The sequence below is a fragment of the Mauremys reevesii genome, linkage group 3 (genome assembly GCF_016161935.1).
Source record: "Mauremys reevesii isolate NIE-2019 linkage group 3, ASM1616193v1, whole genome shotgun sequence".
Lineage (NCBI taxonomy): Eukaryota > Metazoa > Chordata > Testudines > Geoemydidae > Mauremys > Mauremys reevesii.
In genome coordinates, this window is record NC_052625.1 from 65527217 (window position 1) to 65545945 (window position 18729).

Genomic DNA, 18729 nt, shown 5'->3' on the forward strand with positions numbered 1-18729 from the left:
ATTGCTCGTGAGAGGGGTCCCTGAAGAGGGACAGGGAGGGTGGGTGGGAAGGGGGGGGCAAAACAAATTGAAGGCGGTATCCCGACTGGATTGTTTGGAGCACCCAGTTGTCCGTAGTTATATGGGACCACGCCGAAAAGAAATGGGAGAGGCGGTTGCGAAACAAAAGGGTAGGATCCGGTGGAGAGACTGATGGGCCGTCCTCGGGCGTCCCATCAAAAGGCCTGCTTGGAGCCTTGCGGGGCCTTGGAAGGGGCCTGGGCCTGGTTGCGCCTGTTGCCGGATGGATGATGGCGATTCTGGCCTGGTCGCCTGCTGTTGTACGGGCGGTACCGCTGTTGAGGGAAAGACCGGGAGGGTTGTTGCCGGAAGGACCTGCGCTGCGGAGCCGGTGTGTGCATCCCGAGGGTGCGGATGGCGATGCGACCGTCCTTCAGGGTCTGGATCCGGGAATCAGTTTTCTCGGAGAAAAGACCCTGAGTGTCAAAGGGCAGGTCCTGTAACGTATACTGCACCTCCGGTGGCAGGGTGGAGGACTGCAGCCAGGATATGCGCCGCATCGTCACCCCTGAGGCCAAGGTCCGAGCTCCCGAGTCTGCAGAGTCAAGGGCGGCCTGGATGAAGGACCTGGACAATTTCTTCCCCTCCTCCAACAATGCGGAGAACTCCTGGCGGGAGGCTGTTGGTAGGAGCTCTGTAAATTTCGCCAGGGACGCCATGATGTCATACACGTACCTGGCGAGGAGGACCATCTGGTTGGCGATGCGAAGTTGCAGGCTGCCACCCGAGTAGACCTTGCGGCCTAACAGGTCCATTCGCGTCCTTCGACTTTGGCGCAGGGGCAGGTTGACCATGCCTCTCCCTGTCATTGACCGACTGAACGACCAACGAGTCCGGGGTCGGGTGAGTATACAGATACTCCTAGCCCATGGGGGGGACTGAGTACTTGCGCTCAACCCCACGGGCCGTAGGAGGGATGGACGCAGGCGTCTGCCAGAGTGTGGTGGCGTTCTTTTGTATCGTCCGAACGAACGGTAATGCCACGCGCACTGGAGCCTCCGCTCCAACGACATTTGTTATGGGGTCCTCGTCCTCCTGGACCTCCGCCACGGGGAGAGCCATGGCCGTCGCCACGCGGCGAAGCAGGTCTTGGTGCGCCCTTAGGTCTATCGGCGGAGGATCCTTGGCAGATGCTCCGGCCACCGCCTCGTCAGGTGAGGACGACGAGGACAAGCCCTGGACGACAGCCTCCGTCGATGGACCTGCTGACTGCTCGTCGGCTGGGTCGGGTTGCGTGTGCCTCTGGGGGTCAGGCGGTATGGAAACCGCGCCCGGTGACGAAGGGGCCGGTCGGCTGACGGTCGCCTCTGGTACCCTGCGCTCGGAGGCAGGGGCTTTTGGAGGGAACGGCACCCCCTGAGTCTCATACTGGGCCCAGGGAACCCAGAAGCCCCACTGCTGTGCCCCCTGAGGCTGGCCTTATGGGGTGGCAGGTGCCCGTTACTGTCTGCCCCGGAAGCAACCGACGCGGGGCGGGATGGCCATGGAGGCGCCGAGGCGCTGACGGATTGCGCCGTCGAATGAGGCAGTCTGTCCCCGGACGGTGCCGAGGATCGGTGCCGGTCTGCACGGTACCAGGATGGTGACCGAGACCAACGTCCGCTGCGGTGCCGGGAGCTCGACCGGTGCCGGGAGCTCGACCGGGATCCGGACCTGCGGCGCCGGGAGCGGCTACGCGAGTCGCGGTGCCGGGAATGGTGCCGGGAAGCAGACCTCCGTCGGTGCCGACGCGAAGGCGATCGGGACCTGGAGCGACGCCGGGAGTGCAACCAGTACCGCGATGTCGAACGGTACCGGGACTGCGACCGGCGTCGGGACGGCGACCGGTACCGTGATGGCGAGCGGTGCCGAGATCTCGAGCGACGGGACGGTGACCTGCGGCGGGACCGGGAACGTGACCGGGACCGTCGTCCGTGCCGTCTGTCCGGAGAGGGCGGCCGGATCATCATTGCCGGCTTTCCCGCCGAAACGACAGCCCGCATCGGCGGTGCCGGGGGCTCGGTGCCTCTGTGAGCTCTATGAGCTCGCGCGCCATGGAGAAAGTCTCTGGCGTTGATGGCAGCCGGAGCTCGAGCATGGCGGTGCCGGACTCGACGGCCCTTGCGGCGCCGGAGTCAACGGCCCAGTGCACGTCCTGTGCACAGCCACAGCGGGGACCGCAGGTGGCGCAATTGTCTTGGCTGCTGGGCCCTCAGCGTGGGGCTTGGCACCCGCTTTCGCCGGCTTGCGCTTCCTTGATGGCGACAGGGAGCGGTGCCGGGCCTTCAGTGCCGGTCGCGGAGTCTCGGTGCCCCTACTGGCATAGGCCGCTGGCAAGATGCACAGGGCTTAAAGCCCGGTGCCTTGGGCATGAGCCCGCACCAGGGGAGGAAAGGGAGGGGAAACCCCCCTTAACCTTATCCTAAAAACAAACTAACTAACAGAAACTATCTATACTAATCACTAAACGAACTATATACACGAAAAAGTAGCGAGAGCTAGGGTTGTGGAGGACAGAGAGCACTCCACAGTTCCAACTGGCCGTCACGGGCGGTAAGAAGGAACTGAGGAGCGGACGGGCCGGCTGGGGTATATAACAGGCGCCATAGCGGCGCCACTCCAGGGGGCGCCAGCCGGCCCACCGGAGTTGCTAGGGTAAAAATGTTCCGAAGAGCCGTGCACGCAAGGCGCGCACACCTGACTGGAATGCATAGAAGCAATCACTCGAAGAAGAAGTTACACTTTCATGATAAAGAGATTGCACTTCAGTACTTGTGTGAGGTGAACCGAAAAATACTATTTTTTTTATCATTTTACAGTACATATATTTGTAATAAAAATAATATAAAGTGAGCACTGTGCACTTTGATTTCAATTACAACACAGAATACAATATTGAAAATGTAGAAAACCATCCAATAATATTCAATAATTTTTTCATTTGGTATTCTATTGTTATAAATGCGATTAATCATGATTAATTTTTTGAGTTAATCGTGTGAGTTAACTGCGATTAATTACAGCCCTAATAAAAATGTATCAATGGTAACAACACTAAGCCTAAATAATTTATTTGTGGGTATGTTTTGAGAGGTTGAGAGAGAATACTGGACCTTGAGGAGTAAGGGTGTGTGGGTGGTGGGGGAGCAAGATTGTTTATTTTAGATAGAACAAAATTTTCAGTGCTTTAATGATTGCCTTTCATGACACACTCCCAACACCACAATCCAGCAGTCACAACCCACCAGGCCTACGTTATTGAAAAACATACGTGGCTGCTGCAGATTAAGAGGAAAAAATGTCAAAGGAGATGGCAGCCCCCTGAAGAGAGTGGGCACTTGAGACAAATCTACTGCTCCTTCTGAAAACAGCTGTTTAAGGAGAAGAGAGGATGAACCATTGAAGACACTCCTTGTAGCTTGCTGAAGCTGCAGCCATTTGATGAGGAGAGAACCACCTGTTCTTATTTTTGAAAAGCATCCAGTAAAGGGAGAAAGGGGACCCAGCTATATACATCACCTGAAAGCCCTATTTCAAGGACACTGATGTGCAGCAGGAGAAGGCCCTTGCTCAGAGAAGAGCAGGAGGTGTGAACTATTAGCACTATTTTTCAAAACAAAGCTCTACAGTCAGTGTGAGGTGAGATCTCTTTTGGGGGAAAAAAATGCTGGTATGTTCTTTGCTGATTGATGAAACATTTTTTCAGTGTTGTATAATACTGCTTTAAAGCTTCCCATCTCAAAAAATATTTGCAAATATTTCTTACCTGTGTCCCAATAGTCTCCTGGAAGCAGCGCCCAAGCTGAGTTTTAGCAGAAACAGGAAACACATGAGGAATGGGTTGCTGATGTGGGTAAGTAGAATATCCTTTCTGGGTCTTGTGATATGGAACACCTTGATAAGAGACCTGGGGATGTCCTGGCTGGGGTACTTTCACTTTCTGTCCTGCTGATGTGCTGTCAATTCTTGAAACTTGATGGAATTGTACTGAGGCCTCAGGGGGATGTTTCACATGGATATTCACTACATTAGGGGGGAACTTCACTAAAATAATTGGAAGAATAAACAAACAAAAAATAGCGAGAACAGATGTTAAACGGAAATACCTGTCTTCAACAGTTCTTTAGTATTAATGTTTACATTAAAATGTATATATTAGAGCCTAAAAAATGAAAAAAATATACATAAAGCCCAAATATAGAAAAAAGTTAAACTGTATAGCGTGTGGTTTAGAATGGAAGAGATTTCAAACTCTTTGTACAGAAAAGTAAGACTCTACAGAAAACAATGTTAAAGACTACAGTGTAAGGTAGGTGTCCAGCCGGCTGGTGTGACATTAATACTTGTGGTCAGACTGTGTAAAAAAAATTCCCATTCTAAGTCCCAGAATTCAAACTCTACTATGTTATTTTTGGATATTCAGTAAATGTTGTTCTATTTTTCAAATCCATTCTCTCTCTTTGGAACATAGAGAAAGATTCAGAGTTTATCATTTCACCTTGGTAGACCAGCCAAGTCCTGAATTTGCCCAGGGAACCACTGATGACCTCCCAACCATCTGAAAAAAACCATGCCCTTCATTGAACTTTGAATTAAGGATTTGTCAAATAAGGAGGGACTGCTTTTCAAATACTTGGTTTTTGAATGGAGTTGTAGTTTTAAGTCTGTGCACATAGGTTCAGAACTTCCACTCACTTATTCCAATGTGAATCAGGAGTAATTCTGTTAAAACCAATGGAATTTCATGGATATTAAACCAGTCTCATAATCCAAACCCTTTATTGATTTGGGTTCTTAACCTATTTTAAATATTATTTTTATAAAATCTTGGTGTATCTTTAAATCTATTCTTAAATCCACTTTAAGAATTCACAGTTAGAGTAACTCTCTAAGAATAGACTCAACTCCTTACATTTTACAAGTTAAAAATCAAAGAAGGTGAATACTCTTATAGACAGTTACTTAGGAACATCAAAGAGGGGAGGGATTCTCTCTCCTGCAAAACTCTAAAGCTTTCCAAGGGGAAGAGAAGGAGAACAAGAAATAACCATCCCTGTGTGCCACCCACAGGGTCGTCTTTAGGATTTATGGGGCCCTATGCAGTATTATTAAACTGGTGCCCGTATGCCCAACCACAGCCCAGGCTTGCACGTGTATTTTAGATAAGGGTGGTCTTTTTAAGGATTTATTAAAAAAATTATGTCTGAAAATCCAAGCATATAAGACTAAAGATGAATACACAGATTGTGCATCTAAAAACCTATTCAAGGATTTTTTTTTAGAGATGTCATTTTATAATCTTCAGCAACACACTAATGAAATATTTTTAAAGCAAGTTTTAAATTAAGGTCCTGTAGAATAACATGTTGTGAGTAAACATTACAGTAATGCATAACTATTTTTGTATATAAATTCAGAAACTGACAGTATATACCTGGGGGTTGGCAAATGCCTGTTAAATGGCTTCATTACCACTTGAATGTTAGAATTCAATATTTAGTCTTTGTATCTGGGATATTTTCAGCATCTGTTAAATATACTTTCCTCTAATGCACTCCTAAGGCCAGTCAGACAAGTGGATATAACTCCCCTATCAAACCATCATAAGGAGTTAAGAACACACAAAAGTCTTGTCACACTGCTATCTCTATAAAGGATGTTAGCTAATCCTGCTTAGCTGTTTTCCTGTCTCCAGCAGACGCAGCAACTCTTCTTTATGGTTAAATGTTTCTTTGCTAAAACTCTTTAATTCCCACAAGGCTTAGTTAGTTTAGTCTGGGGTGGTTTTTTTGGTAATGAAATTATGTTTGCTTTTCCACCTCTTTTTCTCTAGAGTACCCTGTGACAGGCATTTTCAGTGTATCCAGTCTATCTTGCTTAAAAGAAGCAGCCTTGTAGTACAAGTTATTGCACTGCTTTCTTTTTAAGTCTGAGAAGCCACAGCTTTAGGCTAGGCAGAGTTCCCAGGAAATAGCTGATGGGAACCCAGAAAGTATGCCTCCACAGCTTTGCTGGTTTTTAATTCCCCATTCGGTATCAGAAAGTCAGAACTTCTTAATACTATAAGAGGTCAGTTGTAGTCAAGGCACACAGGGAAAGGGGAAAATATTGCCAGAAGAAAAAAGGTAAGCCCTCTCTCAGGAAAATCTTTTGACTAGGAATTGATACAATTATTTTAATGTCATTTTGCACTACATAAGGAAGACAACAGAACATGGCTATTCCTGGCAAACAAAACTGGTTCACTTACATGAATACATTGCGAGTGGACACTCCTTTCAGGCTAGTATTGTGGCTTCTTTCTGACTCAACAGTTCTCAGCAGGCTGATGTTGACTTAGGTGCCTTGCCGGCTTCTATAAGTCCATCTAGCTCTGCTAGGGATTTCAGCCAATTCAAGACTGTAGGGTGACCAGACAGCAAGTGTGAAAAATCAGGGCAGAGTGTGGGGGGTAATAGGAGCCTATATAAGAAAAAGATCCAAAAATCGGGACTGTCCCTATAAAATCGGGACATCTGGTCACCCTATCAAGACTGTGACAAATCAAGATGTAAGTGCTTCCTCCCAGGTAATGTTTATCCCCAAGACCCTCTTTCTTCAGGTCTTCGATTCCTGTTTAGCTGCACTCTTAAACTTTGCTTTCTGCCAGTCTCTTACGGATGATATATTTCTTCCTCTTATCCAGAAAAGGAGCATTCCTCTTCCAGTTGGTCGATGTCCTCACTTGGAGATGGAAATGGCAGGCAAAGGCAATGGGACAGGTGATGACCTTGATGGGGAGCTTCCTTCCAAAGGGGTAGGAAAATTCCTCACATGAGTAAGAAATTTGCTGTACTTTTCAAGCTAGTTACCTGTACATTCAATCTGAAGGATGACTATGGCCAAACATAAAAAGAACTATTCTTCTTTATGGGTCACCATTTCATACAGCATATCTTAACCTCTCGTGCAATGCTCACAGTAATAAGCCTTGGTCACATTAAGAATATGGCAGTTTGATCCTCTTGTTTAAAAGAAAAGTTCAAAGTAATTTTCGTAGCCCAAGATAAGGTTTAGTATTTCCACACTGGTAAAATAACCTGTTTTCCAATGGATTGGGTAGCAGTCCTGCAGAGTCTGATTTACTGAAGAATGGAATGGAGCTTAAGAGAACCTTCTCATTCTAATGTTTCCAAGTAGATGACTACTTGTATCTCTTACACAGCTGTTGCCTCTTTTGATAATAGTTATTAAGTTAGATTATACCTGCCATAAAGATACAATTAAGTTGGGTTTGTTTTTAGCAAAGTGATTCAGGAAGTAAATGTGAACGTTTAATCCCAACAGAAAATTATTTTTAAAATTTATTAATTCAGTTGCAACAACATGGAAAAGTTGGCTGTACGTTACCAACTACAGTCAAAATCAGGTTGGTTATTCAAACAAACAAAAAATTAGTGTTAAATTACTGAACTGTGGAATTTAACTGTGGGACTCTCCACAAAAACAGAAATAAACATGGATGAAACAGACTGATAAATAATCCTCTGAGTTCATTTTTTATCAAACAATGTCAAGAATCATCAACTCGTCAGTTGCAGCTAGCAGGCTGAAAGTGACTCTGATCTCTTAGTTTGGGCAAGATTACTGGTTTTCTTCTCAGATTCATCTTGTTTTTAAATAAATACTTTTCAGTGTTTAGACAGCAGTAGCACCTTATCTGTGATTTCATCAACCTTACTGGAAATATTGTTGTATTTAACTGAAATTCTCTCAAACTCCTGAAGTGATATTTATGATCCATATCCTGGCCTCTGTAAGTTAAAAGGATCACAAACAAAAAACAAACAACCTAGGCATACAACAGTTCACTGAGAGTGAGAGGTAAATTGTAAGGGTAAACATGGATTCTGTTTTCATTTTAACATCAAGTTAATTATGTTGGAAGGCAACCACTCTCTGTCTCATACTAGTGGGAACTTAATAACTTGCCACTTTAACAGTCACAGGTAAATTACAGACTGCATACTGGAACAATGTCTTCAGTCCTTTTCCCATGTGAAATCTGGCTATGCACCTGACAGGAGAGAACTTTGTTATACCAAAGAACGTGGCACCCTTTTTAATTCTGTGATCTGGACTAAATTCTACCATGAATTAAAGTAAAATTACCTTATCAAACTCATTTCAATAACACTGTGTTTCTTATTATTCCAACCATCTAAGGAAAATAACTTCCAATCATTCGGGTAGGCTCTGGAGTCAAGCTGTGGTATCTAGATTCAAACTGTGTAGACAGATGTCGTTATCATTACTGGTCTGACAGCCACAATTCGAAAGTAAAACTAGCTCCAAAGGGACAAGCATCCACGAGAGAAAAAAAAGTTACCTTTTACTCCTTGCTGTCCGGGCATAGTCAGTGGTAAAGTATGTGTAGAGTGGATGACATGTGATCCAATGGTCTTGCTTGCCTGCTGTGGTTGATGGTAAAGTTTTGGAGTATTGGCATTCTTCGCTGGGATTTGACAGAGTTTACCAGTATAATTAGGAGGGCACTGGCATTTATCTCTAGAACTGCACTGGCCACCATTCATGCACGGAAGGTGACAAATAACTGAAAGACAAAAAACCAGAAAAATACAGAGATGTTGTTAATTTCTCTTCACCTGTGATTATTTTTAGCACTATCTGATGATACATAATGGTGCTACTGATAGCAGTAGAGAAGGGAGATATCTGGGCCTTCCTTTTTCTGACATTTGTGGAATTGCTGTCCATTTGAGACAGGTTTTTACTTGCTTAGTGGCAGGGCCAAGCACTCTGCTTATTACCTCTGTGTGGTTCATGTGTTTGGCTCTCTTCACATCAAGTACAGTGTGTGTATTTCTTCCTTAGGAACCTAATTGATTATATTTCACCATATGACAAAAAGAATGCTAGGTTTAGAAGCATCCCTTGTGTAAACCCCTGTGTGTGGGTACCACTTCCTGGAAAACATAGCTCTTTCTGAAAACTGTGAGGCCTGTGCCCCCTCTGGAGAGAGGGATAAAACCCTGCCAGATCAGACAATGCTGGGGGTGAATTTCCCATTTCCCTCATGTGATCTGGTTGTTCTTTGAAAATCTGTCTCCTATTCAAGGTAGCTTTATATATATATTTTTCTGACATGAGCCAATATTTATAACCATCCATTAGGATAATTAAAATGCCAATTCGTTTTATTCCAATAATCTAAGAAACATTAAGTTCCAAGTTATAAAAATATTTTAGCACCTACATAAACACCTACCTATGGCTGATTATTTCTGTGCCAACTTGTACTTTCGTGTCTATATAATTTATCAGATCAAACATAGAAAATATTAATATTAAGTGCAAGATTAAGTCCCCAAGCCATAAGTGAATATTTAACAATAAGTGGTCTTTTATATCTGAGGTTCATTCCATTCTAAAAATATAGCACAGTGTTTTAGAATCTACTATAATTTAGCTGTATTGTAAAAACTTTCAGAAACTAAACCATGCAGAAAATACAAAATGATGTTGCTGAGGATAAGCTAAAGCCATTTGTGTTATTCTTTTTACATAACTATAAGATTCTTGGAGAGATAATATAGCATTCACTTGTAAGCCATAATTTTTCTTTTTACGTCTTGATATTTTGCTAGATTTAAACTGTTTGATTGTATTGAATTACAAAGTAACTTGAAAGCCACAGAGTGTGGCAGGTTGTATGTGTACATTGTCCGTACTAACCCAAGTGGTGTAATCTTTTGACAACCATTGCATATGGCTATCTTAGAGCTACTATAAAAGGTCAGTACTGGAAAAAGAATGTGCATGTTGTGTGTTGTAACAAGATAAACTAGGAGATTTAGAAGTCTCAGGAGTTCCAACTGAGCTGCGTAATTCATTTGGAGTATAAAATGAATTGGAAAAATAAGCAATTGGATTGGCTCTTAGCAGAAGTATAACCACATTATATTGACAGGATTTGGAACTTGTTTGCCTAATCACTGGATAGATATTACTATATCTACATACAAATGTAAACAATCTAAAATGTTTTTCCATTCTATTATACAAATATATATTTAATAATTGTTGTCTGCTTATCTCATTTTCATTTTATAGGAACGGATTATAAAAGGACTACAAACTGTAGCACTATAAATGAGCATAAAAAGATCTAGCAGCTTTCAGAATACTGACTGCTTTAACCCATGCCTTATGGTGTGTACCAGCAATCTGTTGTTGTGGCTTAGCTGGAAAAAACAGCAGTCTTTACAGAAAAGTAGTCATTTCAGAGGAAGGAGAAATGTTTCTGATTTGAGCAGGGACTGAAACACACAAAATTGCTTTTCCTCTTAAAGGTTTTTGGCATTTCTTAAAAAACCAGCTTCTCTGTGAGCAGACAAAAATTAACACTTCTAGTGCAATAGCATGACATCAGAGGGACCCCAGGTTTCTGTATGTTCTGATCCCTTTGCAGGATTGGGGCCTAAAATAGAATCATGTTTGAGTTCTTGCACAAGTAATAACTCTTCCGAAAATATTTTGCAACAATGAGGCAGTGTGTGCAATGTTAATGTGATATTGGTTTTAGATCACAAGGGAGTACAGTGAAAAATTCCAAATACAATTCTATGTAAGGCTGCATCAGCAGAGAGGCAGTCTAGGAAACCAGAAAGTGGGAACCAGTATTCTCTCTGAGGCGCTCCTAAACCATAAGAAACCTGTCATTCTTGTCTCTTTAGGTAATGAAATAATGGGGCAAATTCATCTCTCAGTTAAACCAGAGTACATCTGTAGTAACTCCTCTGAAGTCAACTGAGCTATTCTAGATTGAGACTAGTCTAACAGAGAGTAGATTCTGGACTCTCATCTTAAATTGTTGGTTAATTAATTTTTTTTGTGTGACTTAGGCTGCCCAGTTCTGCTGCTGTAATTTCTGCAGAGTTGGAATGACAGGATTATCATATGGATAAAGTGGACTCAAAAGGACAAGAGGTACTTAGGAGCAGCAGAAAGAAAACGGCTACTCTGGCCTCTTCTTTTTCAACCATCTGGGAAATACAGGTTAATAAAGAGCGAAGTGCCCTGGGGAAGAGACCTCTGCAAATATAAATTGATTTTGAAGCCAGTGTTTGTTTGAACAGCTCACGTTCTGGTCAAACACTTTTTTTTTTATTTTGCCATTAAGCTTAAGGAAGTTAAACAAAACATTGAGTTTTTTGCGTAAACACCGATGAGCAGCATCCAGACAAAGGTTCTCTTGAAACTATAATCTGTTTATCCCTGGGCTCATTGTTATAATTGTATTTGAAGGAAAGGAAAACCTTCACTGTAATGATGGAATCACCTAGCTATTTATAGTCTAATAACAACAATGTGGAGGAATAGGAGTATAAAGACAACCCACAAGCAAGGGGGAAAAGAAGAGAGAAAGAGAGACTAATTTGCAAAATAAACTACCTGTTTCAAAATATACACATACCAAGTTAGGTGCCAAAACTGTCCAACATCTATTAATGATCCATCACTATGGGATGGAGCAAATCAAGATTTGTGCTAGATTCATAAATGAATCTATCATTTTAAAAGGTACCTGGTTTCATTTAAAACTGGGTTGGGGAATGGGCAAAAATTAAAAATACTCTCCTGATCCTCCAGTGGTTAATTAGTAATTGGCTTTGATTTCTGTGAGTGCTAGTAAGTGCTCTGGCTGGGCAATCACAGTTCAAAATCAGCCAGTCATAGAAGATTTGGTGAGACCCCTCCATCTTGTGTCTTAGTGAGTCAGGACAAGTGATAGAAAGAGAAAGCTGGCCCAGGAGATCTTTAGTATTTGCAAGACAAATCCTGGTAAAGTTGCTGTGGGCATAACTTGCAAAGCAAAGGGGCTGGAATCGGGAGCATGGAAGGTATGAAACAATTGAGACCTAGTTTGTCACTGCAATTACATCATATAATTTGTTTTCATGGCTCTAAACTCCTCTAAAGAGTTCCAAGTAAACTTAATACCGTAGTCAAGTTTGAAATTTTTAATCCAATCAAAATAATGTGCAACAAACCACATTCCTGGGACCTAATTCCTCCTAATCCTCAGAAAATAGCCCATACTTATCTAATCAAGCCCTAAACGTGGATGGAAACTCCTTGCCTGTAACAAAGAATCAGCTGAAGATGGCTGTCAAAAAAGCTGTCCCATCCCCTCTTGTCCCTCTCCAAATACACATATAAGCTAATGCCCTGCACTTCCCCATTAATCTTTGCCTTTTCTTTTTACAAGTTAACAACCACTCAAATTTAGTCACCTATAGAAGTACTTAATCCCAGATCCTTTGCATAAAATGCACAGGGCAGGCTCTCTCAAGAAAACTGCAATACTTTTAATTAAAAATAGTATTTCCACTGGATGTATCAGAAACTAGCAGATTTTTTTCTGAGGGTTCCAAATTGTCCAGCACTAATATATATGCAGAGATGGAGGCCTGTAATTCTTTCTCCTGTATTAGGAAAATTTGCTAAGCACTTAAAAAGCACAGGGAGTAGTACAGAAATACAATGAATGCAATTTGTCATAGACTGGAAGAGACACTTGTTTTAACAGAAGTGACAAATCAGTGCACACTAAGTTCCTCTAACTCAAATTCTTTACATACCAGACATTTTTAGACAAAAGACCAAAGTCAGAGGTGATGTGTATGGTGGTCCAATATTCCTTTATATTCAAAGCCTATTCCCATTTTCTGATTACATGATAGTCTAACTAGGTGTAATTTATACCTTCTGGCTCCTTGGTGTTTAAATTAAAGTAGAAGCAGCAAAGAATCCTGTGGCACCTTATAGACTAACAGAAGTTTTGCAGCATGAGCTTTCGTGGGTGAATACCCACTTCTTCGGATGCAAGCAGTGGAAATTTCCAGGGGCAGGTGTGTATATATAAGCAAGCAAGAAGCAAGCTAGAGATAACGAGGTTAGATCAATCAGGGAGGATGGGGCCCTGTTCCAGCAGCTGAGGTGTGAAAACCAAGGGAGGAGAAACTGGTTCTGTAATTGGCAAGCCATTCACAGTCTTTGTTTAGTCCTAAGCTGATGGTGTTAAATTTGCAGATGAACTGGAGCTCAGCAGTTTCTCTTTGAAGTCTGGTCCTAAAGTTTTTTTGTTGTAGAATGGCCACCTTAAAATCTGCTATTGTGTGGCCAGGGAGGTTGAAGTGTTCTCCTACAGGTTTTTGTATATTGCCATTCCTAATGTTTGATTTGTGTCCATTTATCCTTTTCCTTAGAGACTGTCCAGTTTGGCCGATGTACATAGCAGAGGGGCATTGCTGGCATATGATGGCATATATTACATTGGTGGACGTGCAGGTGAATGAACCGGTGATGGTGTGGCTGATCTGGTTAGGTCCTGTGATGGTGTTACTGGTGTAGATATGTGGGCAGAGTTGGCATCAAGGTTTGTTGCATGGGTACCATAGTAACTCTAGCTCAGGAACCAACCCATGCAACAAACCTCGATGCCAACTCTGCGCACTGGCGTTGCCACTTTTGCGGCACTTGCAGCAGCAGCATTGGGAGAGGTGAGTTATGGGCAGCTATCCCGGCATGCAAATGACTGCTTAGTGCTTTTCAAATGCGGGGGGGAGAGGGGAGTGGAGTGTGACAGGGAGTGTGTTGTGTGTATGTGGGGAGAGAGAGTGGGTTTTTGGGGTGGCTGAGAGCATGCTGTCTTGTAAGTTCAGACAGCAGCAGACCTCCCCCTTCCCCCCGCCTCTCTCTCTCACACATAGCATTCCACACTAATGGTTGCTTTGTCTCGGAGCAGATAAGCAGCCGGCTGTCAGAAACAGAGCTTTCAAAGGGCATATCTGCATTCCTACAGTGATTTAAAACAATGATAAGAGTGGCCACTTGACTTAAGGAGATTATGGGACATTTCCAGAGGCTGATCAGAGCGCAGTAATGCAACACCTCGTCCACACTGACACCCAGGAGTTGTAGCCAAGGCACAGCAAACGTTATTCCTCTCGCTGAATTGGAGCAGCGGGAGCGCTCTAGCTGCGGAGTCAGAGAGCTCTACGTGCCTTGCCAGTGTGGACGGGGAGTGAGCTAGTGCACCCGGGGCTGTTTTAATGTGCACTAACTCGCAAGTGTAGCCAAGTCCTTAGACTAATGGCTCAAATTCAGAAATGATGGGTATGGAGGTGGAGGTTGGTACAGGTTGGTGAGTAGGAATGAATTTATGTAAGTCTAACAGAGTCTAAGCATGTCTCGTTACAAACACTGATCATGGAGATGGAGAGGGGAGAACAGAAGGAATAGTAAATTGCACCAATTTAATGGTACATTAATCTCTAGACTCACCAATGTATTTATCCCCAAATCCATACAAATGGTATGTCTATGCAGCAATCAGAGGTGTGATTGCAGCACGTGTAGATATACTCAATCTAGCTTTGATCCAGCTAGATCAAACAACAATAGCAGTGAAGTCATGGCAGCAGGAACTTCAGCATAGTCTGTACAAGCTTGCCTGGAATCCTAGGCATGTATTCAAGAGCAGCTAGCCTGTGCAGAAGTCTGTGCTGCTGTGGCTTCTCTGCTTTTGTTCCTTGAGCTAGTTCGGGTATGTTTACATGTGCTGCAACTGTGCTTCTGATTACTGTGAAAACATACCCATAGACAAAACTCTTTTTCTGAGAGATGTTTTAATGCAGTACCTAGATGGTTATTTTTAAAGGTGAATATATAACAAAAATATTAGTATTGGAAGTAAACATTTTTTCCTAATATAAGCCCAATGGCCAGAAGCACCAGAGGGGGAAAAAGCTCTGTATCCCATCTATTGGCGAAAAGGGGAAAGTGCTACAATAGAGAGCTTTGTTTGCATAGGCTATCTACCTACAATTCTGACTACTGCTACTCTCTGATCCAAACAGTGAGTGGGGTTTGGTGGATGGGGGAAGTGGGGCAGCCAATGGACTATTTCTTGTGGGACATTCTCACTGGCAGTGGGAAGGGAATGAGATGGACTACTGTCAAAGTTACTGGAAAGGAGCATTTTACTCTTTATTCACATATATATTCTGTTTCTGTATTTTCTCAAGTTAATGACTATGTTCCCTTTCCACTAATAAAGATTTCCTTACTTGTCTAGTCTCAGAGTGCTTGCGAGTGGGGAAGTTCTGTTTGTACCCCAAGAGGGTTCATTTAGTTTTCTCTGGTTTCTAGGTTGGCGGCTCAAACCAGTTACATTATTGGTGAAGAGGGACCCTACATTTACTGAAACCAGCCCTTTTTGCTTCCATTAACCACCTGACAGAAGGATTACACAAATTATAACAAGAAGCTGTTCAAAAGAGAATATAAGCATTGAACACCATGATTTGCTATTAGAGATATATCCTTAAAACTAGGAGAGTGTTCATGAAGGTACTTTAGATGTTTCCAGTAGGGACAAAGACAAAGTCTATCACAACATTTTCTTGGGCAGCAGACTAAACTCAGACAAGGAATCTACTTTAAATCTGCTGATATGGTAAGCACAAGAGGATAGATATTGGGCTAGATTCTCAGCTAGTGTAAATCAGCATATCTTGACTGGAGCTTTGCTGATTTATATCAGCTGATGATCCGTTTCATCATATTTAAGTGATGTTTATTACCAGTGGGCTGACAAAGTAATAATCCCAGTCTCAAATGGGTAAACACTGATGTCACAGTATTGTGTTTTATCCAGCTAAGGGAAACACATTATTGTCAAATACAACAAGCTTTGTGATGCTAGTCTTGTAATGATTATGCTTGTTTTAAGAGAGAAAACAGCAGAGCAAAGCAAGAGAATTAACCACAAAGAGCAGTGCTGAAACAAGTTTATCATTTTTTTAAAATATAAAGACCTTTTTTGGGCATTTGAAAGTTATTATTTTAAATAGATAAAATAATTATTTTCTAAATTTTGCACTGGAAATAGGAGAAAAGAAAGATGATTACATCAATCAGGAGTGGTGTCCCTTATTAGTTCCCCCCCCGCACCTCCCCACACCCCTCTAAAGGTGAAGATAAAGCTGCAGACATCATACTTCAAGACTGTTAGTGTTAAAAAAAAGCAACAAAATGTTAGATATGCATGATATGCAGCAGTAAGACTAAATTTCCCAAACAAGATAGTGACTCATATTTAAACAACCATCATAACCTTAACTCTGCCTTATTACAATTGCAACCATGTATATTTTCAGAATGTATTGCACTATTTTCATTTCTATACCTGGGCTCAAGGACTCTGTTGGGGAGAATTTAGGAGGGCTACCTCTTTCCCTTTCCCCGCACCTCCAAAGACCTGAAACTTCAGCGCTGAGGGAACGGGAAAATATGCCACAGATGCAGAACTCCCCCTTATACAAGCATGTTTCTGTTAATGACTGAGAGGTGAACATGGAGCCCAAAGAGTGGAACCTGCTATTTTGCCCCAAAGATCACCTTGAACTTTACAATTTGACAGGGATTTTGGGCTTCAGTGAAAGGATTATTTTAAGGAGATGGTAAATTGCTTCTCTCCTCATGTCATATTGTGGTGGTTGAGGCCAGCTGAGGCACATGAACTAATAGTTCCCAGATTTAAATGTGAGGAGGGTAAGGACAGCAAGTTATCAGAAAGGGTCCGAGGCTTTGGCATTTTAACCCACTGATGGTACAGCAGAATCTGCCGACTCTCCGAACAAACTATGAATTATTTTCCCAGGCTCTCTCTAACAGGTGTGCTGAATGGTGTTGGGTGGATTGAGGGGAAAGTTTTGGGCCACTAAATTGGAAAAGATAATTAATGTAGTCAGAAAGTCAACTAGAAATTTTGTATGTATTTTAAAATTAATTTGAACATGTACCTCAAGCTTTGAGAGCTACATTTAAAAAATCTAAATCAACGACATTTGGTTGAATTTTCATAGATTCATAGAGTTTAAGGCCAGAAGAAAACATTAAGTCATCTAATCTGACCTTCTGTATATCACAAGCCATTAAATTTCACCCAGATACCCCTACAGCAAGCCCAATAACTTGTGTTTGACTAAAGTATATCTTCCAGAAAAGCATCCAATCTTGATTTGAAGATGTCAAGTGATGGAGAATCCATCACTTCCTTTGGTAGTTTGTTCCATGAGTATTCACCCTCATTGTTAAAAATGTTTGCCTTCTTTCTAATTTGAATTTGGCTTTATCTTCTAGTAGTCACTGGTTCTTGTCATGCCTCTCTCCACTAAATTAAAGAGCCCTTTTGTACTTGGGAATTTCCCCCGGTGAAGATACTTAGACACTGTAATCAAATCACCTCTCAATCTTCTTTTTGATAAGATAAACAGATTGAGGTTGTCACTGTGAGGCATCTTCTCCAGCTCACAAATAAATGTTTTGGCTCTTTTCTGCCCCCTCTCCAATTTTTCAACTTCTTTTTTAAAATGTGCACACCAGAACTGTATGCCATATTCCAGTATTGGTCAATGCCATAGACAGAGGTAAAATTTCCTCCCGACTTTTACTCACCACATCCCTATTTATACATCCAAGTATTACATTAGCCTTTTTTGCCACTGCATCACACTGGGAGCTACTGTTGAGTTGCTTGTCCACTATGACCCCTAAACCCTTTTCAGTCACTGCTTCCCAGGATACAGTCCCTCATTCTGTAGATATGCCTTGAGTTCCTTGTTCCTAGAGATAGAACTTTGTGTGTGGCAGTATTCAATGCATTTTGTTTGAATGGGCTCAGCTTTCCCAGCATACGTACTGTAACTAGGGGTGCGGAGGGGGTGGGGGTGCTGCTGGACCCCCTGGCTTGAAGTGGTTTCCATCATATACAGAGTTTACAGTTTGGTTTAATGGGTCTCAACACCCTCATTATACAAATTGTTCCCCAGTGACCCAAATCATCCTGTATGACTGCCCTGTCCTCATCATTATTTACCATTCCACCAAATTTTGTGTCATCTGCACATATAAAATCAGTGCTGAAAAAATGTAACTCCACATCATTGATGTAAAGGTTGAATAGTATCAGGTCTAGTAATAATACATGCAGAACCCCACTCGGAACATGGGAATAATGAAGTACTTTCCAGTCCATCAGTCCCTAGCTGATGATGAATCCTCATTGACAACTACTATTTGTGATCCATCAGTTAGCCAGTTCTTAACCCATTTAACATGTGCTCCATTGATAATTTTTGAATCAGAATGTTGTGTGGTACTAAGAAAAAACCTTTACAAAAAATGTAAGTATATTACATCTATGCAATTACCTTTGTCAACTAAACTTCTAATCTCATCAAAGAATGAAATCAGAGTTGTTTGAAAAGACCTATTTTCCCTAAAACTGTGTTGAATGACATTAATTTTATTCCTATTTATTAGTTCTTTATCAGTTGAATCTCGTATCAGCTTTTTCATTATTTAGCCTGGGGCTCATTTCAGACTGACTAGCCTATAGTTATCCAAGTCATTCCACTTGCTCTTTCTGAATATTGGCATAACATTACCTCTCTTCCAGGCTTTTGGAATTTACCTGATATTCCAACATTTATAAAAAATTAACCTCAGCAGACCAGAGGTCTCCACAGCCAACTCTTTTAGGCGTTTGTGTGCAGATTATCCAGGTCTACATTAAAACGTTTATCACTAGCAGATACTGTTTAACTTACTCTTTAGTTA

At 42.3% G+C, this 18729-nt stretch overlaps 1 protein-coding gene across 8 annotated transcripts in view; it reads right to left on the reverse strand.

Annotated features, from left to right (window-relative positions):
• The window catches only part of LTBP1 (latent transforming growth factor beta binding protein 1), a 336620-nt gene that overhangs the window by 191260 nt on the left and 126631 nt on the right, over positions 1-18729 (reverse strand). For all 8 annotated transcript variants that reach the window (XM_039530237.1, XM_039530240.1, XM_039530238.1 and 5 more), the window contains 2 exons: positions 8408-8632; positions 3806-4083 (listed from right to left, as the gene is read on the reverse strand). In XM_039530237.1, the coding sequence (XP_039386171.1) occupies positions 3806-4083; positions 8408-8632 (503 nt within the window). The remainder of the gene's footprint in view (positions 1-3805; positions 4084-8407; positions 8633-18729) is intronic.